At 38.6% G+C, this 25853-nt stretch overlaps 1 protein-coding gene across 4 annotated transcripts; it reads left to right on the forward strand.

The window, feature by feature from the left end:
- On the forward strand, positions 1–25759 carry LOC108092054 (protein CREBRF homolog). 4 transcript variants are annotated; one of them, XM_017191512.2, is made up of 6 exons: positions 1–142; positions 6056–6106; positions 20199–22332; positions 22398–22653; positions 22724–22849; positions 22914–25759. In XM_017191512.2, the coding sequence occupies exons 3-6, from the start codon at positions 20314–20316 to the stop codon at positions 23021–23023; spliced, it is 2511 nt and encodes an 836-aa protein (XP_017047001.1). In that variant the 5' UTR covers positions 1–142; positions 6056–6106; positions 20199–20313; the 3' UTR covers positions 23024–25759. The 4 variants fall into 4 exon arrangements, with proteins under 4 accessions (XP_017047001.1, XP_017046998.1, XP_017046999.1 ...); XM_017191509.2 differs by lacking the exon at positions 1–142 and adding an exon at positions 4765–5079; XM_017191510.2 differs by lacking the exons at positions 1–142; positions 6056–6106 and adding an exon at positions 10043–11488.
- Positions 25760–25853: the final 94 nt, after the last annotated feature.

The following is a 25853-nucleotide window of genomic DNA, read 5'->3' on the forward strand; positions in this document are numbered from 1 at the left end:
TAGTCTTCATCTACACCTGCGACGGCTTGTCGCTCCTTAAAAATCGTTAAAACCAGCAAATAAACTGTGTAAATTGTGGAAAACTCGTTATAATTACAGTAATAAAAGTGCATTGATCCAGTTGGCTATAAAACCTGTTCGGGTAAGTGACGTTATGTGCAAGAGTGAAGGATTCTAAAATTTTGCTTTGTAAGCAATAGACGACTTTTGTGTATGTAAATGGTGATTCTGTTTTGCTTTGTTGCTGTATTCGTTACAGCGAACAAAGCGTAACAAACTGTGTATGTATGTGTGTGGGAGGTGGGGGAGGGGATTAGCGTTAGTGTGCGTCTTGCCCCGCCTCCACTAATTAGCATAAAACGTTCCTGACCACAACAAAAACAAAGCAAAACTACAAACTTGTTGTTGGTTGCATTTGTTTGTTGATTTTCGTGGTTTTTTCAGCTGGTTTGCCCTTCGCCTTCAAACCGCAATTGTCGGTCAGCCGATGGAAAACCTGTTTGTTTGTTGCTGCTACTTTTGCTGATTGTTGTGATTTTGTTGTTGCTGCTGCAGCACTGCAATTTGCTTGGCGCAAAATTGGCGCGAAAAGCTTTCCAGCTGCAGAAAACGTGTAGAAATGTACCATTTCAATCAGGCATTTGGCGCATGCACGCGCTTGTCGTTCGTTGCAACTTTCGTCTCGCTCCCACACGGTGGAGATGCAAATACCGCAATCAGCAATCGCCCTGTCTCATTCTTGTTGACACACATACACACTTCCGCACATCGTATTCATTCATGACACTGCTATTTACTCCCTCTTATTTACCCCCTCTCTTCGCATCCACGATTCCTTGTGTGCCATTTCGTGGTCTGTTTTTATTTTATTTCGCTTTGCATTAATTGCAATTTCTAAGATTATTTTTTTTGCACTCTAACAAAGAGCTACTTGACAGTGCTACTTAATTAACAAATGCAAATTTATCTAATTTACGCGTTTGCTAAGTTATTTAAGCTAAATCAATATTTTCCATGAATTTCCTTTTAACAACGTAGTGCTATTTATTGAAATTTTAAAAATTCCAAGTTGATTAAGTAAATAAATAAAAAGGTAAAGTAAACATTTCAGTTTTTTTTTAGTTTTGCAACCCCCTTAAGATCGAAAATTTTGTATTCTCTTTTATGAATGGAAATGGGACAGATCGACGTTATGAGTTTTGGCACATGGCCCCAAAAAATTGAGGATAACCAGAAGCTTATGGCAAAGACAGCCCAAAGACCTTCGCTGGTCCATAAACAACCCCCAAGCAAGGCAAGCTCAACCTCAAGCTCAACCCTTGTCCTTGGTACTTCCTTGTGCATTTCCTTGGCTTTTACCTCCCGTTTAGGGTGCTTCCAAGGACCCACTGACATGACATTGTAATGGCTTGGAAATTTACACGCATCCCATGCTGAGTGCGTGTGTTCCTGCACCCCTTCGAATCCTGAGATTGATCCTCCCCCTTTGTCCACACTTGGGATCCGAGGGGTTGATTTGCGTCCAGCACTGGGGAAAAATTATATTTAAAACTCAATAATATTACTATTTTAATGATTATTTGTCTTTAATTAGACACACATTGTTCCTGTCAAAGATATTGTTAAAAAATTAAAATTTTAGGTTACCTTTAATTTTTTTGAAATTGTAATACATTTTCTTACAAGAATATTGTTTTCCCTTAGTTTTTTGCACAGTGATCCCGGGTTCTTTAAAGGGTTTTTTTTAATTCCTTTACATGATGGAACACAACGGAGCCAAAGTTATTCAAATTCCCTTTGTTCCAAGTCCTGTTGAATGGAAAGGGAATTTCATTTCGGTTGATTCGATGGAATTTCCTCAGAACCACGTGTTCCAAATTCGGGATTTCTAATGAGTCATGGAATGGGGTTGTTGCTAGGGAAGCTTCTGAGTGGAGTTACTCAAGCTGAAACTGGATTGCCAAGGAGAGATCTTCCAATCAGCTTTTTTGATGGGAAAACTAGCTTCCCCTTCGATTTCGTTCGTATTAATTCCTTAATTATTACCTCACCGACTTCAAGCTGGTAGGGAAAAGAGGGAGGAGGGAAAGGACCCGTAATACTCCCCGCTAGGCCAACAAATAACCCGAGGAAAACAATGGAATTTTCATAATTTTTCTTGCCCATCTGGTTTTTCCTCCTTTGTGAACCTTATCCTCTTAGAACAATGCCGAGTAAAAGCGCCCCGCTGGAAAAACCAGTTTCTCCGTTTTCCTTCGATCGGAAAACAGAAGGCAAATGCCTTGTAACCAGTTTTTGCTAATTTGTGCACACGTGCAAATCCTTGAACAAAGGATCCATTGGGAAGAACTCGTTCTAGCCCGAGGCAAAAAAAAAAGAAAGTGTTAGGTTCAAAATGCCGCCAGCCATTGACACAGGAAATTAAGGTTAATTCATCAAAATTTTGAAAAAGTTTTCTTCAAGAAGGTCCGGAAAGAAAATGCAGTTTCCTCGGATCATTTGTCATTTGGATAATTAGACTCTTGTTATGACATCTCAGGGTTCAAAGTGCGGAGCATCAAGTGGTGTCGAGATGAGTCAGCACAAAAGTGATCTTATATGAGAAGATTTGATGGTTATAAATGAAAGTTTAAGATGGGTTCAAGTGGTAAAGTTAAAGAGACCCGGAGTCAATCGGGATCCATTGAAAACTGTACAATTGGTTTTCATGAGGTTAAGAACTATTTAAAATATCTGTTAGTAACAATTGATATCCTAAGAAAATAAAAGGGAGGAATAGTTATGGAAATTGGCTTTTGTCAAGTTGAAATATTACAAGGGAAGGAATAATTTATAATATGTACTTTAAAAAACAAAAAGTTCACATATATAAAATAAAAGACGAGGCAAACCTCATTTTATTTGAAAACTGACCTAAGATGATCCTCCCTTGGGGGTATTCTTCTTCCACACTTCGTCTATCAAACCAGTAGCTCAACATTCAGCTCCATCTATTTATCTCTATAGATCATAAATCAAGCTCCTTTGTTCCATTTAGCTTGTTCTACTTACCGAACTGCTTACAGAACTTTGTAAGACAGACAATGAAGGGCAACCCAAACAGGACTCGTTAAGGAGACAACCCGCTGCCCTAGATAAGCACAAAAAGCATCCCGAGATCCTTTCATTATTATTTGCTCGAATGCCAAATTTCGAATTCCAGTTTGCGTTCAAACAAAGCGCACGCATATGGATCAAAGGACGTTAACTTCGGTTCTCCTGGGGGATGCGAAGACAGCTCGAGGAGATCTGAATTGGATTCGGGGCAATAACAATAAGTCGGCAGCAGGACAATGATATGGTAGCGACTTAACTACCCTTGGTAGTTAAAGTTATGCTACATTTTATGCTTTCCCAATTTTCTTCACGTTGGCTGTAAAAACAGTTCCAAATCTTTTCAGCCTTCAGGTTTGTTTTGTTAGTACCTTAGGTGCGCTTTCCCCGTTCCGATATTCTCTCCTCATTTCAATAGAAATGTAAATAAGAAATTTTAATAATAATTGAAATGGGTTTTCCTGTAAGGAAGTGAAACGGAACCGAGTAGATCTTGCAGCGGGGTTGGAACCCCTTTTGAAGAAACTGCATGCGGCAACCCACAGTTAAGTACGTAATTTTCTGCCATCCATATGCAGATTTCGAGGATATAACAATTCGGGAGTTGGTCGGTAAGGAAACTGCAGGGGGAAGCAATTTCCACTGACATCGATGATTTATAAACTGTTTTTTAATCGCCTGCTTCGCCGCTTGTCGCCAGGACTTTCATACAAATTTAAATTTCTGTTTCGGCAAACAATTTCAATCGATGTAATATATAATTGAGCGTTAAAGAGCGTGGAAAATGCAAAGAGGGAAAATGCCAAGAGGGGGAATGAAAGTGAAGTACTTTTAATGGAAAGCGACTTTTTAAATAGTCTTAAAACTGTACTTCAGTTAAGTTAAATAAGTGAATTCACCGAATAAAAATTCAAGTCACGATTTTTGGAAATTTCCTCACAGTAATGCAAAAGTATGTCACTTTGAAATTGGACTGAAAACCTCTAAAAAATGGAATATTCCGACATGAAATGAAATCGAAGTAAAATTGCTAAAGTGGTTGAATGAATCATACAAAACTGTTAACTCTTTTCTAGTGAAAGCAAATGCTTTTTCAATTTGTAAGTAATGGACTTCCCATTAAATCGGTTTCCAAGAAACCCATTTATCTAGATAGCTTTGTTTTTTTTTTTTTTTTTTTGCTGCCCTCGTAACTCATAAATATTGCAAGTTTTACTGTACTTATTTTTTTGTTGGTTTTCTATTTTTTTTTTGGGTTGCATATCCACGTTTTGCCCGGCATCTATGATTCAGCGGTGGGAGAAAATTCACTCACTCATTCATGGAAAGCGGAACTCCTTGCCGCCAGCGCTTTTCCACCCCGCGTCGTTTGCTGGCCAAACAAAAAGTTAAATCGTCCACGAAAGAAAAAAGTACGCGAAGAAGAGAGTGGATTCGGCGGAATATCCTTGGTGTGGTTCGGGGTTACTTTTCGGCGGTCCTTCCACCCCCCAAGGAGCGAACGGCGGTTATCTTCGCGTCTCGAGCCAGGATATTCCAGGATACCACTGCTACTGCCTCTCAACTCTCCCGCAATTCGTTGGTGGAGGGTTGGCTGGCAACCTGAGACCGGAGACGAGAGCCAAGGCCTCCTGATTCTGATTCTGGCCTCGACTCCTCAAGGTATTCCTTCGCCAGAGGCTGACACAGTTATCGAGTGCAATCCGTACAGGTCGGTTGTGTGGTCCTCTCCTCGTTGTTCGTTATTCGTAATTCGTCCTTCGTCCTTCGCGTCGCGTTTGCCGGTTTGTTAGGTTTGGATTCCCTCGGTCGCGTTGTTCGCTTTATTTTTGTTGCCTAATCCTTAGGATCGAGTTATTGTGAAGCACTGCCTCAAGTCGAAGTCTTTGCCTTCAGCTTTACGGCGGGTTTCTTTCGCATCGTTTGTTTTTGTTAATCGCATTGGGAGAGACGTGTTTTTATTGGAATTCCGTTTTTATTTCACAAGTAAGTGCACCGAAAAAAATCCACTAAAACTGATACAAATTAGAAAAGTAAAGGGGTTAGAAGGGCTGGAATATGGTGAAATCTAATAAACTTATGATGCAGTTTTTAGATTTTTCAATAACAAATTCATAGAGATACATATCTTTTAAATCAGATAAAAATTAGAAAAGTCACTTTTCTAAAAATCCATAACTTGGAAATTTTGAAAGGAGGGGGTTATAAAAAATGAAAAAACCTCGACCAAAAAATAGAAAATAAACTGCAATTTTATACCATTAATGAGATTCACATTAAAAGAAGAAAATTATTCCTGGAAAATGTAACCGGAAGTGAAGCGATTCCCATATTGGCTTAAATATCAATAAAGGGGCTATTATTGTTTAACGTTAATGATCACACACAAAAACCGTGCAGATAATCCTTTATTGAAGCGGTGTGGAAATGGAGTGAATCTCTGTCCGTATCTCTGCCGCCTTTAACCTTGTCAGTAGTCAAAGTGTATCCATTAATTGCGCCTGGCAGATAGCAGACGGCAATTTATATGGTATATCTCTGGCTATATACACAGACACGATCCATTTCGCGCCGCCTTGTTGCTAAACTGCAAATACTTGCACTCGACAGACAGAGTGCAACAATTTTATATCTGCCGCCTGTCTGCAGTTCTCTTTGTTTCGCTTTGGATTTGTTATAATTTCAACAACTTCCGCATTGTCAAACATATAGCCTGCATCTATATGTACGAATAATATATGTATATAGTATATAGTGGCTATCGGCGACGTCGTCTGCAATCAATGAACCGAGCTATGAAAATTTATTCATCTACAAAAACTAAATATTTTGTTCGTTTCGCCCACATTTATGTTCTCCATTAGTCCGTTTAACTCATTTTGCACTTTGTACTTTAAACGTATAATTGTAAATTATATTTTGCTTTGATATTTCAATTTCTGTTCTTTGTTTCCATTTTCAGGTTGGCATTCAGTAAATTACATTTTGGAAAATCGCTAAAGTAATTAGAGAGGTAAGTTTTATTGTATAATATTCTGATATTTTGCTGTGTGGATTTATAATCCTACAAGGCCGCGAATTTTACAAATTAAATTAATCTTATTTCATGGACATTTCAATTTCTCCAATTGATTATATTTAGACTTGAGCTTTGTCCAAGTTTTATTTATATTTTTTCCCCACGGTGACGTGCGTTATTAGATAATGACTATGTCTAACCATGCGTTTTCGCCAAAAGAAGAATAAAAGGCGAAAAAAACACAATAAATAAGTAAAGACTAACCGATTGGCCCTGAACTTGACTTGAGTTGGTCTTTGGGAAAAAGAGAGTCAATGGTCGGGTCTCTAGTATTCAACCAACAAAAAAAATGCTTAGTTGCCGCAAGCGTTGTCAGTCTTATTTTGGTGTATATTTTTGTTATTATATTTTATCAGTTCTTTTCACATTTTGTTGTTGCTGTTGGGGCCAATGAACGTAAAGCTTGCAAATCAGCAAAAAAAATAAATGAAAAAAAAAAAGAAAAAGGCTGAAAGAAAATGAGGAAAAAAATTGTTTATACAAGCTGGCAAATTGCTAAATGTTTCTATCACATGTAGAGCGCATGTGAACACGAGCGTTCTGCTTAAGCGTGCTGAGGGATATAGCTCATCAAAAATCTGGACAGTCTGGTGAAATCACGTTTAACAAACTGGAACGATTTCCGGTTAAATACGATTTATTCTCTATTTATCATTCAATTAATGATTTTTCCTTTGAAATAAACACTTAAAACTAGATCTAATGAAGTACTTAAAATAAACAGACCATTTTAAAAAAGGGTTTTTGTTAACAAGTTCTCAAACTTTTCGTAGGAAAAAGCTAATTAATGTGTTCAGAACATATTCAATTGTTTTAATCAACCAATTTATTTGCCTGTTCTTTATATTGTCCATTTGTAATAATTGTAATTGGTAATAATTCGATACCATTCTTATCAGAAGTTTTCTGGAATTTTGCGAAATTCGAATCCCTTTGTCTGAACAGCCCATCAAATTAGTGGGAATTACTAATTTACGCCGCCACCACCCTCATCGTCACCTAGAAAGGAAATGCGAATTGGAAAATTTTTGGGGGTGTCCAAAACAAAAATAAAAACATACATACATACGAGTATTAACACCCACACATAATTGGGATAACGAAGAGTGAAGAAAAAGAAAATTTGCCATTGTTATTTGGCCCTCGAAATGAGGTGCCTCGACTGGCGGCGCCCCTTGTGCCAATTTCCATTTGATAAACATAAACAAATCGATACGCGTCACAACAACTTCTCCGATGAACGAGGGGGGAGGAGATCTGGAAGGACTGCATCAGTGTATAGACCAACAAGCTTTGTGTACACACACTCGCCGGCTAGCCCCCACGATGAAAATAAAAGAAAAACCCTGGTTGGTGGTGGTGGTGGTTTTTCCGGGTGGCGCTCCACCCCCCATCCCCCATCCCCCTGCTCTGTTGGAAAATTACGACGCAGAAATCGGGTCCGCAAGGATGAATCCTGTCTCTCCATCGCTTCAATCCTCTCTTTTCGCCCACTTTTTGCGTGTCCTTGATAGTCTGCGGTTGGCATTTTGTTGTGCTTCTGCTCATTCATAACAAAAACAACAGCGATTCCAGGGAAAGCCTTTCTGGGGGTGGGGAAGCTTAGGGAAAGGCTTAAACCAAAGCTCTCGCCCGGGGCGTTGCCAGATGTTCGCTAAAAAAAAACGGGATACGCGGCCCCAAAAAACTAATTAATTAAGTAGGGATTATTTATGCATTGGGACGTGCACGGAATAAGAAAAAAACCCGAGGCTAACGGAAAATTCGCGCCTTTGCATAAACATTTCGGCTGCGGGAAACGCCCCTAAAAAAAGCGACGACTAAGGACAACGCCCACAATAAAAAGCCAAAAAAAAAAAAAAAAAACGACGACCGTTATTCAAGGTCTCCCGAAGCTTTGCACTGCCTTGAACTTCGGCAAAGGGAAAAGCGAAAGTGAAAGTAAGGAGCTTCGATCGAACGAAACCCGAATCGTAACTCCCACGCATCCCTATATAGTATATACCTACATACATATCTATGTACCCATCTAATACAACTCTGTTACGTGGGCGGCGTCGGGCATCAGGATATATTTTGTTAATACTCGAAAGCCGGCGCCTACGTCCTTGAAAATCATTTAGCACGCCCTCTGACAGGAACACAAACAGTTGCGGACACACAAATAGCTCTAGAACGTCAACATTCACTTGAAAAAAAAATGTATTCCTAAAATACAACCTTAAATAAAATCCTTTTTAAGTGCTTTTACTTAAGTGAAGTTATTATTTTTGGTATTAATTTGAAATTTATTGCTTCTTCCAACTAGTTAATAAATTCATAAAAATATTGCAACAATATTCTTCTCTTAGTTGTGAAACGCAGCTTAGCTAAATTTAGTCCTTGGTATCAGGATCTCCGCACTTTCTATGTTTTTGTTTTGACCGCAACTGTATAAATTTTCAATGTGTGTTTTTCCGGCGTGGGTGTTGTGGATGGTTGGGCGGTTTGTTGAGCATGGCATCGGGCTGTTATCCTTGTTGTTCCCTACGTATCCTTGGTGTCCCCTCTGCTCGTTGTGTCGCAATTTCACATTCAAGGACATGGTCGTGATTTGCTGCCACAGCAGCTACTGGTAAAACAACAAAAAACTCTTTGCGTCAATTGGTTATTTTCCTTTGTGGCTGGTATTATGCTTGTAGGTATGTATGTATGTATCTGCACACATATATACATATGTAAGTATCCTCAACCTACGTCTGTACATTATGTGTGGGTACAACTTAATTTTATCGAATTTGTGGACTCTTCTTGTTGCCTGGTATCTTCATTGAGTGCTTTCAATTTCCCACATTGTTTTGGTAAATTCGTGATGAGATTTTCAGAATAAATTGTGTGGGTCCTTGAATGTAAAAAAGGAAATGCAGTTGATTATGTTAGATTTTCTGAATGAGTTTTAAAAAAGAAGAAAAAATGTAATAATCTGAAAGTTTTTAAATTCGATTAAATAATAAAACAATCAGATGATAATACAGCGAACTGTTGATTTATTTATATCCGCTAAAGGGTCAGTTTTTCCCTTTTTTATGCCAGCTAAGCTCAAATTTGTATCGCATTACACTTTTATAAAGCATATTGCATCAGCTGAATATTTGTATCTGAGAAGGAAAAAGAAGGGAAGAGCTAAATGCAAATGATATAAACATACATATACACAGAAATCAAAATGATAGGCTATTCAAAACTTGAATTGATATGTTTGGCTTTCGGGATCTTGATTGTTTTCGCTATAAACAAACTAATAAAGATCGGGTGCAAAAAAGTGCAACGTCAGCCAAGAAAAAAAAAACGCGCGCGCATTTATGTATGTTTCTTTTTTATTGCTTGCAATTTTATTTAATTCTACAATTGGCAACATACTTATAGTATTTTGTACTTTTTCGATTGCTGTAAACAAGTTTATTTTTACACTGGCGAAAAATACAATCAAATCAAAATCAAAGCGCCAGACAATTTCATAACAAAAATTTGCATAAAAAAGACCAAACGAAAACAACAACAATGGCGAATGTGCAAGAAAAGGGAAAACAATCAGAAGTAAACAACAAAAGTGACGTCAAAACAGAGGAAAATAAAGGGGGCAGAAAAAGAGAGCGGCGGCGGCAAAGCTTTGTAAGTGATTTTATTTAATAATCAAATACAAAAGCAGAAGAATAATAAAAACCAAAACAACCAGACTGTACTCGAGCTTTATGTGCCATCTCTCTTCTTTCCATTCTTCGTTCTCCCTCCAAAATGGAAAAGTGGAAGTGAAAGAAGCAACAGACATTGTTTACATGTGTGAGTGGAAGAGATGGTGGGGGCATGCGCTGACGCCGCTCTCTTAAAAGCTGCTCTCCCCACACGGAAAGAAAATTTTCATTACTTTTTCATAAAAATATATTGATAAGCAGTGGGACTCATTTATATAATTTCACTAGGACATTTCAAATCACATTGATTTGTTGACGTTGAAATTATGTGCGATTTTATGTCGAGCTGTTTTCTTTCTGTGTATTATATACTCTCTTCCAGCTGTACAATCAAAACAAAAGCGGTTGTGGAGCTTTTGGCGCTCTGCTTTTTGGCTTTGTCGGGGAGCTTTGTACACTTTTTTATCAATCGGTCAAGAACGTTTGACGAGCCCAGACCAACAAAATTAAGCTAAAAACTCGAGAAGACAAGCCAATGTATTGGTGACCACATAGACAAAGTGTGATATTCAAAATAAAAATTATAACAAAAACAGTGAATCCAGAAAATTGAAAAAAAAAACAAACCCGAGAATCAAATAGCTAAAATTCATAAAAATAAATGTAGTTGGTTTGCCATAATTTGGCTATCTAAAAAACTGGTTTTTGAAATAGCCGCATTAATGAACTAGTTTCCGAGGCAACGAAATAAAAAACTATACCGATTTGCATAAATAAATAAACCAACAAACATAAACGCTGCCAAACTTGACGAGTGCGTTGGAATTTGTCTACCAAATAATACATATAGCGCGCTGTATGCGTACATATATAAATTCTTATTAGAACCCCACACACTTGAGAAAAGCGAGAGAGAGAGCCAAAAGCGCCAAAGTTTCGGTCCCGCTCTTTTTGGCTCTCCCCCATCGATCAGTTGTGCGCTTACCGCTCAGCTGCTCGGTCGAAACTTGGAAAACAAACCGCAAAATTGACAACAAAACGCGAATAAAGGCAGAATAAGCTAACAAAGCTAATCACAATTTGTTGTAAATTTTTGCCATCAATTTAGAAACGAGTTTCACAAAACGTATTGAGTGCCAACCCGCAGTTAATGTACGGGACAACAGAAATAATAAATTAAAAAAACGACTTTGTCGCCGCTGATAAGATTTCCCCTCTTATCAAAATTCATATAAACTGAGTGTTTAGTTTGGTGTATTGTGCTTTGGATGATATACTACGAATGTGCTTCAATAAAAATAAATTTTTGTCTTAATCGCCACATGTGTGACCTAGTTAAAAAACCAACTCACACGCACGCATAAAATAACAATGAAATTTACATATAAACGTGGACCGCACCATACATAATAATTAATAACGAAAAGCGAAAAACGAGGATGAGGATGAGGAAAAATTAAACAAAAATACAATATCAATTAATTTGTAAACACCGCCAGAGGGAAATGTTTAATCCGTGTGCATTTAATTGAAAATCTTCGAGGAAGTAATAAAAAGAACGCTTTTACAGCAAATCAGCATAGCATCATTTTCTGGCTTGTTTATACGCAACGAGGTGGAAAAAGGAAAGAAGCAGATAAGGTGGGTAAGAATATACATACCTACTCATTCAAATATAAAAACTGTGTTAAGATTTTTAAACGACCCCATATAATCCATAACAAAAAACACAAAACGAAGAAGTTTAAACCAAACATTAAAAATAATGGCCTATCAAAATAATCTTTCTTTTCTATAAATGAAATCTCAGTGAACACCATATAGAAAGGTGATAAAAACAGGGAGACAGGGAAAGCTTAACCTTATATAGGTTTTCAAATTAGGTTTAAAACTTTTTAAAAATACAAAATTCGTAAAAGTGATTTTTGATGATCTGGTTTTAAATTAACCAATGGTGTATAAATACAGCATACAAATTTTTTTTGGTCATGTTTGGACCTACTCTTGTGGACTTCCACAAAATATTTATGGGTTCATTAAAGTATCCGACATAAATCTGGAAAGTTCACAACTTTCTTACACAGACATTACAATTTGTAAGAAGCCCTCATTTGTGTTTTCTCCTCATTTTCCTAAGCCGACATACTGGTAATTTATGATCACACAGACCAATTAAAAAATTAACTCAGGCCAGAAGGGGGCTCCCCAAGCTCCGGTTCCCAATAGGGAAACCGAAAATTTTTAAATCGAAATCTAGTCTGCCCATTGAAATGTGAGGCCCCCAAAAACGAAAAACTAAACCGAACCAAAACCGAAGCAAATAAAACAACAAAAAAAAAAAAAAAAAGAGCCAAGCACAGCACATAAACCTATAAACATTCCGAGTTTTATTTATGTATCGAGCACACTGTTTAGGCGGCTTGATAGCGGCTCAAGTTAAGCGTTTCCTGTCTCGTCAACAGAATCTTTTGGTCGCCAAGGGGCCACCAAATGTTGTGGGATAAATACTCTATATGAATCTTGTCAGGCCTTTATTCCCTCTTCTGGAGGGGTTTCTTGCTGTCTATTTTTTTCCCATTTGTGCAAATAATCAAAGGCAAACACACAGACACTTACAAAAGAAACAAAAGAAAATCAACAAAAATTTGCTGTGTATGGCAACAAAAAATTAAATTGAAATTGATTTCAATTTGAATTTTGTTCGCTCGGCTTGAGTTCAGTGTCAGTGCGAAAATTCAAGGTTGAAAACTGTTGACTTCGTACAAGAAATAAAATACAACACAAAAAATACATACAAAAACAACAAAAGCGTCAACACGTGAGTAGCGACAAGATAGTGGAGTCTTAAGAGCTGCCATATGTTGGGTAAACTTCAGATAAAAATACTAGACAAGAAACCCGAAACAATCCACTTACCCCTTATCTTAACTTGGAGCCAGTTTTGAAGTTTTCCAGGCGCCACAACATTACGTATACGCCCTGCGTCCAGCTGCTACATCAGTTAATTGGATGCTGAACTCTCGGTTCGAGCCAACTTAACTTGGGCAATGGCTATAATATTTGCAGTGACTCAATAGTTACGCTACCGATAAGAGCCATAAAGCAAAATGGTGTTCAATAAAAACAGGCTGGCGAAATAACGAAAAAAAAATATAAATTAGGGCAGAGCTAAGTTTGATTTGAGTGATTAGAATACTGATATGGCTTTTATTTCACCAAAAGTGGTTGACAAGGTCAAGCAGCAATATAAAAAAAAATCCGGACTATACTCGTTTTACTGGGAAATTTCTAATACCTTTATCATTTTGTATTTCTCTAGCATTGAAATGAAAATTAAATAGAATTAATTCACCAATCAGTTATACTATCATTTTTCAAAAGCCACATAAAGTCAGCTGTCAGTGGAAGTGTTTATCATAACAGGTTCTAATAGTTGTTTATACATAGATGTCATAATTCATTTACATGTTGTCGAAATAAAAAGACTTACACACAGCTGTTGCGGATGATCTATCAATCTGATGATATTGCATCATGATCTTGATTCCCCATAAAACGGGCAAAACTTTGCTTTTAATTTTATTTATTTGCTTACTTTCCAATCGGTTTGTTTGAAACAGACTTTTACATATTATCATTTGTTGAAATTGCTGACTATATAGTCTATATACGGTCATTTGCTTTTGCTGGCCTTCAACTTTCTTTGTTGCCGCTGGGGGGAGATTTTTGTGATCTTTCCAGAGAGGCTGTGTTCCGCGGATGCGGCTATTAAGCAAACTTGTTTGCTTTTCTTTGAAATATCTTTTAGCAAAAATTTTTAAACACAGATATACATATTCATATCAATGGTTTTTTGTGTGGCTGTCTCTTGATTTTTTAAGTGCTTGTGAGTCATGAGTGCTTTTATTTACCCGGTGTTTGGTCATTGGTTGTGTGATCCCTTTTTTTTTGGGTCAGTTCGTAGAAGGGACCGTTCTGCTTGGGTAGTGTAAAAATAACCCATGCGGGGGCGTAAACTTCCTCAACCGAAAATAGGTTTTCATTTTGGTCGCCCAACAAAAAACATACGCTTTTTTTTTTCTTTTTGCCATCTTGTGTGTTGGTTTATCTCTTTATTCGCGGCTGCTCGATAAGATAAGTTGGCCACAGTTTTGTGCCACCCCTAAAAATGTTAGGGGACAGCTCTGAAAATTTGCAAGTGGCTGACCCATTGAGCGCAGCGCTTATCAGTGCTCCATTGTCGTGTCTGCCGGCACGCGGCTGTTGGCTGATAAGCGGCGGAGTCAAAAGCGCGACAGCGACAGCTGACGGGGCAGACGCCTCTGGAGGAGGGAGTCTTGCCACTCGATAAGGAGGCGCGAGAATCGCTCCGTCGTCGGCTCACGTGTTCCTGCCTCCTCCTCGTCGATTTGAGGAAACAACAACGTCACCACTGCCAGACGCCAGATTCTACGGAACCCTTTGCAAATGCATTTCTATTTGTCTAGTCGTCTACAGACGTATGTTGTTGTATCAGCGGTCTTAAAAAGCAAACTCAGACTCTGTAGTCACGATTCATATCGATTCGATTTCTATTCAGCAAGAGTGCCTGCGAGTAGCATCTTCTGTTTGTTTAAGTATTCAGACGACTTGTGCTAATTTCTTTTTGTGCTGCTAAATCGATATAAATTGATTTTAATTATTTATCTATTAGCGAATCGGTGGGGAAGCAAACATGTTGTACTGTGTTTGATTGGCTGCCTTCGTGGGGGTTTGTGGATAGCAAGTGAAGATCAGGGTGGCTGAGTAGAGGTATTTTTGGAATTTCAATTGCGAAAGTATTGGATCAATCAATCGTATCATTTTTATATTAATTAGTCAAAGCAGCAGAAGTTGAGTTGCTTTCATAATTATCATCTATTATACATATGTTTCTATTATTATTTGTTTTTTTATAAAGAATGTAAAGAATGTTTTAATGGCGCACCCCTTTAAAAAGGGTCTTAAAAGTGGATCTCAAAAGTTAACTTTACCCATTTTGTAGATAGTATCTCGGAAATGTAAAGTTGTAACTTGGAACCTGGTCAACAGTGAATTGCGAATCTAGATCTTGGGTTCAAGGGGGTTCAGGCATTCTTCGACCTTTCTGTGCGATTCTCAAAGTGTTAGCTAAACTATGGAAATTTAGTTTGAAATGCAAATTGATACGCTCCCTACATATATACTAACCTAGATCTCTCACCTCCGGCGAACATGTGTGTACTTACTATACTTCCCTGAGTTCGCTGATCGATGCCTTGCCCCGCTCTTCCTCTTCTAATCAATACAACAATTTACAATTTACGTCAGCTGTTTGTATAAGAAGTATAAAGTATAAAACGAAAAGCAAAACAAAAACCGAACGCGACAGAGCGTGTTATATCATCAATTGCCAGACATTCGCTATGCTATGCTAAACATTCCGGCATATGAATACTAAATAAGTGCTAGAATCGAATACCCAAATACCTAGCATGCTCGCAATAAAGTTCACTGAACGAAAAATCAAGATATCTCTGTCTGGCTATTGTATGCTTAAATTAAATATTCTAATTTGGTTGATTGTATATTGTGGTATCTTTGCGTAAAGTATCTTATATGTATGCTATATTATTCTTTCTTCCTAAGAAAACATAAAACATTTTCTTACTGTGCATAAATTTGGTTTTTTTATGCCCCCACTAAACGGTGGTACTATAAATAAGTTGAAGGAACTTGCACTTGGCTCTGTGGCTACCTCAACATAAATTTGTTTATCACTGTGTGGGTGCTTTCTTTGTTGGACTGGTAATTTTCCCAATGTGTGTGGGTGCATGCAAAAATTGCGTGTTCCTAAAATTAGAGCAAAGAGTGAGACATAGACAAAGGTAAAAGTGACTTGCACAAATTGCTAAACAAAGAAATGGCTATAGAACTCTGGCGTATGCAGGATTTTCACAAGGGGTTTTGTCGTTGTCAGGGTAATAAAGACTAATTAGAGTTATAATTAAAGGTAGCCGACCTCTGTTAAAAGTTTCAAGTACATACTCTACCTGAATCAAAGAAATTATTTGTATTTCTTTAATGTGTATTTGAAACCCCCTATGAGTAAGCCTCTGTGCAAAAGTCTTCTGTTCGAAAGAAACGGGAAATCTGTGTGAAAGGGAGGGCACTAGAGGGAAAAAACTGCATGCAGTCGGAACATGTGACGGTTGATGACGAATGTTGACAAAAACAAACCAGTGAGCACAGCGCGGGAAAAGGGCGGGTGCAGATGGAAATTATAGAGCACCTACATATTCCCCATCGAAACCCCCGCATCAGGCATTGACCACCACTGCCACTGACCCATTGATAATGCGGAACGGAAGTTGCGCCCGACCAGCGGTTCGCGATCTTACTCTTTTTTTTGCCTTTGTTTTTATTTTAATTTCTAGTTAATTGTTTTTGTTGTGAGCTCGTGTCAGCTTTGAACTCAATTTTACATCACCCACTAGAAAATATTGATAATGCAAACGTGTAGTGCTCGGCTGATTGGACTTAATCTAAATATGGATCTAAGTATTTGCAAAGTGTGAAAAATACGTAGAATAGAAAGTGGAAAAAGCAGCATTTGTAGATTCTATATAAATAATTCTATCATTGAACAAAAATTTATTGTTTATAGTTTGCAAAAGCTGATCTCAAAATGTTAATTGAAATATTTGTAAACAACCAGAAAACCAGTTCAGAACAAGTATTTAAAAGTTTTTAAGCCAATATACATTTTTATTACTCATACGTGGACCTGACGAAATTTGTTAAACGTGACGTATGAGTAATTTTTGTGAAAAGTTGGTATCTTTGCTTTCTTAAGAATTTCCACTTCCTCATCTGTATTTTGTGGACTTGTGTCTCCAATCGTGCAAATATACCCTTAGAACGCTCTACACTTATAAATATGTATATAGCGCAATCTACAGGCACATGAAATCCCACAAACACACACTCGCGTCCCATGCCCATCTAGTATAAATTCTGGCGAAATGTAAAAGCTTCCATTTTGTTATTGTAAACAGCAACAATAAAAACGACAACAGACAAAACTCGTCAGTCAGGCAAAGCTACAGAAAGCTTAATATCATATATATTATATACCCTACACAAACACTATATACACACGTGTACACATGGCTATATAAATAACTAAAGTCTACGAAGATGGCGACAAAAGCAAATAGACGGAAAACATATGTTGCTCAGTTCCAAACGGAGAGAGAGAAAGAGAGCAACAACAATAGCGCCCACGCTCTCGCAAAAGCTTCTTCTTTATTTACAAGCGTCGCGTTTTGTTTACAACTCTAAAGCTTATTTCCCCGTATGGCGAGTGGAAAACAAAGGCAACTCTGCGATAAATTATACATTCAAAACAAAATATAAAAAATAAACAGTTTTGACCTTGGGCTTGCTTAAAATTCGAATTCTCCCATCGCTGCTCTCTCCCGGCTCTCTTTCACTTAATTTGTTGATAGCAATCCACGCTAACCTTTTTTTATATCTCGCTTTCCTCGATTATTATTATTGCATTATTTCATCGTGTGTTGAAATCGTTGGTACGACCCGTACATGTGTTTATAATATCACTGAAATTTAATTTCGACTTGTTTTTATTTTCTTTTCCCATTCGTTGTTCGGGATTAGTCACATAACGTGCATATTGGTCACGCCTCGGAATTGAAAAATGTACTTTACCCCGGACTTAAATTATCTTCCAAGCGTTCAACACGTGCATCCCACTCGGTTTTAATTACTTTATTTGGCTCATTAAGATACAATCTGAATTAATTTTGCCTACTGATGGAAAAATTCATGTCTATTCTTTTAATTCGAATAACCAAATAGGTTTTAATAGTAAACCTGGTGACTAATAGCCCTAATCAAAATACCCAAGTACTGATATAACGGTAAATGAACCTTCTTTTCACAAAAAATTACCCTACCAGGTTTCAAGATAGGGAAGATAACCTGTAGATACGCGCATATGAAGATATTATAATTCTTATTCATATTTACTTAGCTCGATTCTCGCGCTTCTGCCTGCGATATCATATGCTTTGGATCAGATGTTCGTCGGCTGGCCGTTTTCACTATCTGGCGTTTCTCCCCACCAAACATTTCGCGTTCATTAACTCCTTGTGTCTGTGTGCGTGGGGAATTTTTTTAATACTATTATTCATTATATAGAAATGGTTGTTGTTTTTTGCTTTTTTATGGTGTGCTCCTCCAGTGTTTGCTCGTCTTCTTGACTTTTTCGTACGATTCCACTTGGGGCTTTTCGTGTTTATTTTTTTTTTTCGTTTTCGGCAACCAATCTGTAATAAATTCTTTTTATTCGCCCCTTCGCGTCTATTTCCATGTTTGATACTCGGTTTTGGAGGGTATATAATATAATATACAAGCGCCCCATTCGGGTTTCGGTTCCTATGTTTTGGTGTTTGGCTCGTTCGGTTCTCGGCCTTTTTTTTTATTGTTTGGCCTTCAACGCGTTCAGCTACCTTTGACGAATATTAAACAATTTCAAGAGGAAATAGCAATAATGTAAAGAAACCAGAGAGACAAGCATATCACTTAGCAAAAGTAGAATTTGGTCTGGGCTTGAGTTTGTATTTGTGTGTTTGCCTTGTACATATATCGAGAGGCTCCCCACTTCACATCCCGCCGCCCTTCTCTCTTTACTATTTATATGTATGTATGTATACACATCGAGTGACCTTCACGTCTTGGGAACGGGCATTACAAAGTTCAAATCGAAACTGCCGCATTGGTTCATGTAAAATGGGGGGTCTTATCATCTGGAATTTGTTCACTTATCGGTTGTAATGAATGAATGATAAGCCAATCGGGGGGATCAAGATAGAGTTCGTTATGCTATTGAATAATATGGGGGAAACTATGGTTTATTTATGTGAAGGGGACTATTTGTGGAGGCCAAACTACAATAAATAGTTACAGTGACACTTAACATTTTCCACTGAAAAGTAAGAGGCTTCTCTTTGAAACAACCAAACAAATAAGTTTCCATAATCTTTTCCGGTTCACCTTTAATTAAAATGAGGAGGTAAATCAAGGCCATTTCCTTGAATTTTCCAAATGCACGGCGCAAATTGTGCCAAATCCCTTATACTAGATGCACTTTACGTTCCTGATTTATGAACATTAAATGGAAAATGAGAATGTTGTATTTTCATTTGTAAACAAACTAATTAATATTTATTATCGAGCCACAAAATGGAAAACAACAATAGCTGGCACCACCGGTTCCTCAATTCCCCGGGGGCCTTTCACCTGATCGATAAGTGGTATATATGCTATATAGCCCAAGAATCGAATCAAAACAGAAAGAAATAAAGAATACAACCCGAAAATGGCTTAATAATTTTTGCTAAAAGTTTGCCATTTCTTGTTTCCTATTCGCGCTCCCCAAAATGTTTTTATTCCTTTTTTTGTTTTGTTTTTATTTTTTGCCAGTTCTATTTGTTGTTTCGATGGGCAAAACAAAACTGTTGATGATTTCTCTGGCTTTTTGCTTTCAAAAAATGTGTTGTTCACCAAATCAGTAAAAAGTGTTGGTCGAGAGGAGAGAAATCGAGGGGATCGGACTTATTTTTTTGTGTCTACCTTTTAGGTTTGCCTTTAAAGAAGCGATAACCATAACAATAACAAATGCTGAATAGTGTTGAGTTGGCAGTTGGATTTGCAAATTCTTCAGTCATCCACAGATTGCGTTTATCTCTGCAGGCGAGTTGTTTTGATATTAGTTTTATAAGCCAAGGGGATTAGATAACCATAACGAGATAATGAATAGGGAAAGTTACAGTTCCCAGGAAAAGCAGCCAACTGACATTAAGTCAGGTCTTATCATAATTATTTAATTTATTTTAATGGCTCTGTGGGTTTTTACTGCTTACCATTCCGCGTCATAATTTATGTAGATATTTCCCTGTAATCAATTCAATCACGTGTTGAAACCGGCAACTGTTGAACACGTGAGCCCATCAATTATAATCTCGCCTTGAACCAAAAGCATTAGTTCCGTCTAGATAACAGCTGCATTTGCCACTTAGCATATCATATATGTATATGTATGTATATGCCACTATAATCGGAATTGGGCTGAGCGTAAAAATGTCTCAATTGATGGGAGTTGGGAAACCAGTAACAAGTAAATCGAACGAACAGTCAATGGGATTGGAAATTGAGAATGCCGCCAAGGTTGTCTGGCTATAATAAAAGTCATAATATATTCGCCTAATCAGCTCTGCCTTCTCCGCTTGCAATGCAACTTGTCTGATTTGTTTTCATTTCTTACCTACTTTCAGATACCACAATTCAAAGTCGGGCCTGGGCGCCCAATCTTGTGAAGGAGAGACAGGAGGAAGAAGAAGAAGTAGCTATAGTCCTAGAGCAGAGTGGGATTTTCACCCACTAAATACAATGACAGAGAACCAGCTGTATCCCATGTCATCGGAATTCTTTGACACCGGATCGAACAGCAGCAGCAACACACTCAAATACGATCTGTATTCGCTGGGCTCCACTGTTGTGGGTGCGGCTCTGCCCACGTTGACCATTAACACGGGCTACGGCAGCAGCAGCATCAATAACAATAATAATAATAGTAACAACAACAGCAGTAGTCACAGCAGCGGCAGCGGCAGCAGCAGCAGCAGCAACAACTGCTCCACCAGCACCACAAATACCTGTAATGTAATGCTAAGCACCACGGCCATAACAATACCACGGAGCAGCAACCAGAACCACCATCATCCGTACCAGCAGTTGGACCTGCAGACGCCGCGCCACCATCCCAGTCCCTTGCACACATTGCCCAGCATGACCCACCAGCAGCACAGTCTGCAGCAGCAGCAGCAACAGCAGCAGCAGCAACACCAGCAGCAGCAGCAGGAGCAACTGCAGCACTCGCATTTGGCATTGGGCGAGCTGTCGGACTTCACTTTGGACGCTCTGGATGCCGCTTCCCTTTCGCCAACTCTGCTGCAGGATGTGAGCCTCAGTGCAGCTTCGCCGCTGAACTCCTCGCTCTACAACGGCAACACCAGTGGAGCAGGCAGCAGCAACGGCTTGGGATCGGGGGGCAGTGGCGGCTACTTTGCTCCGGACATGTCGCACAGCCTCAGCTTGAATGTGGTCAGCGAACAGGTGCTGCTGCAGGAGGGCGTCGCACCGAACGAGCTGCTCTACGAGATGACGCCCAATTCGAATGCCATGTGGAGTGATATCAGCAGTGCCATTATCCATACCAAACACGAGCCATTCAGCCTGGACGATGACTACATCTTTCCCAACGACAAGGCCGAGATTCAGGCGGCCGATCTATCCGATTTAAATGGTGGCGACTTCCTGGATGTGATTGGGATCGAGGACTTCTTGCCGCAGACCACCGTCTCTCAAAGTGTCAATTTTCTGCTGTCGCCGCAGAGCCAAGGACAGGATGCCCTGGTGGCACCGCCCATGGAACTCCTGCAGCAGCAGCAGCAGCAGCAGGTGAATCCGCAGAATCAGCAGCAGTTGCAGGTTGGCAGCCTGCCGCAGTTGCAAACACTGCTCACGCTCGGCCAGCAGCAACAGCAGCAGCAGCAGTCGACAAACAGTTCCTCCACTAGTCCGTACGAGATCTACCACAGCACGCCGCAGAAACCGCAGCAGCAGCAGCAGCAACAGCTCTCGGCCAGCTTCTCGCCGGGCAGCCAGGCCTCCCAATCCCCATTGACGCCACCGCCACCGCCGCACGCCAATCGACCGCAGTACCAGATGGTCAAGTCGCGCAACATGCAGGAGCTGATCAAGAAGGGCTTTCCCATGTCCTCGCCGCCGGAGCGTTCGATCCTCAGCCAGTCGGCGGCCTTGAGTCCGGGTGGCAGCAGTGGATTCGGAAGTTCGGCATCCGGAAATAGTACAACTACCAGTAATCAGACTCCAGGATCATCGGTACGCAAGTCCTTTGGCTATCAGAGCGGCGTGGAGAGCTCCCAGCTGAGTCGCCTCAGCTCGTCGGCGCCCACGCATCTGGGATTGGATCACATCTGGATGCGACGGGAGCCGCGACAGCATTTACTCTCCACCGGTTCGCTGGCCGAGGCCGAGAGCTTCTCGTCGCTGAGCACCGGCAGTGTTTTGTCGCCGGATGGCATCGACTTCTCGCAGGACGACGAGGATGACAATTCGAGCGAGAACAGCGACAACTACGATGACTTCAGCAGCGATAATGGGTTATCCGGGGATGAGGACGAGACGCGCACCTCGACGCCGAATCATTTGTCCAGCAGCAAGGGAAAGGAGAGGTTCTTCTGGCAGTACAATGTCCAGGCCAAAGGACCGAAGGGCAAGAGGCTGGTCTTCCAATCGAAGCTCGAGGATCCCCATGTGCTGAATGAGGTCACAGATCCGGTCTTCAGTCCCACTTGCTCTGTGAGAGGCATTAAGGTTTACAAGGTAAGTTAAATTGATACTCCAAGTTAAAGTATTTATATTAATTCCTCCTTTTTCTCGTAAAACAGCATAGTGGCAAAGCTCGCAAAGGAGATGGCAACGATTTGACACCGAATGCCAGGAAGCTGCACAACATCGGCAAGGAGCTGGACAAGCTGAGCCGCACCATCAACGACATGACACCGGTTTCCGAGCTGCCCTTCAACGTGCGTCCCAAGTCGCGCAAGGAGAAGAACAAGCTGGCCTCCCGCGCCTGTCGCCTGAAGAAGAAGGCCCAGCACGAGGCCAACAAAATCAAGCTCTTCGGCCTTGAGATTGAACACAGTGAGTAGAAACAAAACCATTTCAATTTAATATGAAATATAACTAACATTAATTTGTATTCCTATAATAGAGCGCCTCATAAATGGCATTGCCGAGCTAAAACAAGCCTTGGCTGTCAAGCATCGCACCAAGAATCTGGGCGAATCCACCGAGGAGGTGGACCAACAAATTGCACGCATTTACAACACCGCCTCGTGTAAGCACACTAATTACCTTTCTATAATAAAACCAATTTAATGAGATTCCCCTCATTTTTACAGCTGGAATTCGCATTGCGGGTGGTTCGACGGATTTCGTGAACAAGGTGCTGGAAAACATGCGCGGCGGAATGCCGAACGGAGGCCTCGAGGAGCTGCGCAAGTCGTCGTAGGCCAAAGGCAGAAGAATATCTAAAGCTAACGAACCGCCCATCAAGATTAGTTTTAACCAATTAAGAGAGATACAAAGAGAGAGATGCCCGAAACAACAGCCACCAACCATAACCACGCCACCAAAAACTGAAATCCATTCTAGGACAGAATGACAATTGGATTTGGATCAAAGTCCATCTCCCTCCTGAAAAACAAAACGTTCTGTTAAATAGTTCTGCTTGAGTGATATAATATTGATAACCGAGATATAACTGTGATTTAATGAGCCTGGGCTTTATATGTTTTCTATGGCAGGAAATAGAAGAAAATATTTTTTACTTTTTTGCCGACCACACCGAATCCGGAAGACCAGAGCCAAAACAAACGTAAACAAAACAAAAGAAAGAAAAGAAAATTCCTTTTGAAAATGCAACATTAACAGAAAGAAAAACAAAAACAAAAACGTAAAGAAAGAGGCAACCACAAAATGAAACTGAAGAGGAAATGTGTAAAAATACAAAATTTTGTTTAGCTGTTAAGATTGTTAAGAAACGACGGAGTGTTAGAGCAAGTGAATTTTGTAGGACTTCGCTACCAGTTTTACCTGCTTAACGAATAAGGGTTTGAGTTCATTCATTCGGTTCGATTGGAAAGAAACAAATAATTTGGAATGCTAAAAATCATTTTTTCGAGAATAAGTTATATACAACTGCGATTTATCTGTTTAAGTTTTAAATGCTATATTAACGCTGTATAATTTGGTTCAATGTTTTAGTCTTAGTTCTTAAATTTAACACAATGTGGAGAGAGCTTTTATTTAGAACATATATACCTACATATTACATTTATCGGTAATTCTAGTTGTTTTGGCCCTCATCCAATATATATAAATATTTTACGGTCCTAGGTTGTCGTTTTTAAGTTTTCCATTTTGTTAAAGCAAGTTTGATTGTTTCTGAAGAAGAACGTTTCGCGAAGCTTGATTAATTTACTTTTACGCTATAACTATCTATACATATACATACATGCGTGGTGATATAATTTTAATTTTTCTTTTTATGCTTTTATTTCTTGATGTTAACTGTAGATCATGCTTGAACTCAATAACTGAGAATGAAATAGTCTTAAGTTTTTCTATTACCCATACGATTTGCTTATGAAATACCTTCAATATAAATCATAATTATTAATTTTTAGGCACACATGAAAACATTTTCAAGGCTTCAGTTTTACTTTTCACTTGCGGGCTACTCAAAAACAACAAAAAAAAATATAAGAAAAAAACATCAAACAAAAAAGTAATACCACTTTGAGTTTTATTCTAATTTGCATTATCGAAATGAATGTTTTTGCTCTGCTTCGATGCTAATTTTGTGATATTTGTATTCAAATTCTTTGTTGTGTAGTTCTTTGGGGCGGGCTTATCTTATTTTGGGTTATGTTTTCCATTAACTGTTTGAAGCCTTTCTTACTGCTATTTGTTGCTTAACGTGTTGTGTTCAATTGATATCAAAAGAATTAACTTTCGAAAGGGAAACCTACATTCTAACTGAGGGTAACAGAAACAGAACGAGAATGAGAACGAAAATACAAATTACAAAAGTGATTCAAGTTAAAAACTTAGAACTAGGTACTCGTATCACCCACAGCGATGAACACGTGGAAATAACAAATTGTAGTTGTTAATCTAGCCTTAACAAAAAAAAAAAAAGAAAAAGAATATAACAAAAAACCGATTGAGCGCACATTAATTAAAAATCAACACACAAAATTGGCCATCAGTTTTTAGGGTTTTCAAATTCATGTCTTGGGAGCTTAAACTCATTACATAAGTGATAAGAATTCAAAATTACAATTTAGAATTTTAGAAAAACATCGGGCTGGCGGGCACCCCATATATAGTATATATACATAGAACCACACACAAAGTACAAGCGCAAGCAAAAACGCAGATTATGTATGAACTATGCATATATCATATTTAAGTCAGGTTTTAGGTTGGCTTTGTGTAAAAAGTACAGAGTAATGAAAGAATTCAAGGCGAAGCAGCATTGAAATAAGCACGACAGTTCCTCAGTGTTTAATATTGTATAATTAACATATTAAATATATATTAAAAACAAAAAATGTATACCTAAATGTAACGGATATGTAAATGTGTGTGCTTTATATAAATGTGCTTCAGAGAAAATAACTTTTATATACATAACGAAACTAAGCAAACTACCTCAAAATACGTTGGAAAAGAAGTTCAAGTTTCATATTCGGTAAAGAAGCAGAAGATACAATTTGAAAAGTAAATATAATTTATATGAATATATAAAAACCAAGAGCCTGATTCATGTGTCCATTTAAAGCATATATATATCTTTATTAATAACAATGCATAATTATGTATTTTCAAATTCTTAAAAATTAGGTATGATACGAAAAAATCAATTCAACTTAGATAGTTCTTCGGCCAGCCGAATAGTTAATGCACTTGATAAAGTTCTGGAGAACAGACAACGAAAAACTGAAGTCCTTTTAACAAGTGCATTACCAGAACCAAACAAAAAATACAAATTTTTTCGAAAAGTCCAAGCTGGAAAAAATTAAATGACACCAGAATATGAATAAACAATGATGAAAACAAAAACAAAACAACTGTGTTGAAAATTTAAAATTTTGTATGCATATGCATTAAAAGTTAAAGTGAAAACATAACTATTATGTCTAAATAAACACACGTCAGATGTATGTACGTCGAAGGAAAACAATTGTCTATCTATAAACATTACAAAATACATACCAAATTGAATACATATTGATGAAATATAATAAATAATGGCGAAAGCAGAAAACCAAAGT

The sequence above is a fragment of the Drosophila ficusphila genome, unplaced genomic scaffold (assembly GCF_018152265.1).
Source record: "Drosophila ficusphila isolate 14025-0441.05 unplaced genomic scaffold, ASM1815226v1 contig_791, whole genome shotgun sequence".
In the NCBI taxonomy this organism is placed as follows: Eukaryota; Metazoa; Arthropoda; class Insecta; order Diptera; family Drosophilidae; genus Drosophila; species Drosophila ficusphila.

What these genes read in the sequence shown, in the direction of transcription:
- LOC108092054 (XM_017191512.2), top strand. Translation starts at nt 20,314, where the DNA reads ATGACAGAGAACCAGCTGTATCCCATGTCATCGGAATTCTTTGACACC. An exon ending in GAGGCATTAAGGTTTACAAG is followed by an intron (nt 22,333 to 22,397) that starts GTAAGTTAAATT and finishes CTCGTAAAACAG; the next exon opens with CATAGTGGCAAAGCTCGCAA. An exon ending in CGGCCTTGAGATTGAACACA is followed by an intron (nt 22,654 to 22,723) that starts GTGAGTAGAAAC and finishes TTCCTATAATAG; the next exon opens with AGCGCCTCATAAATGGCATT.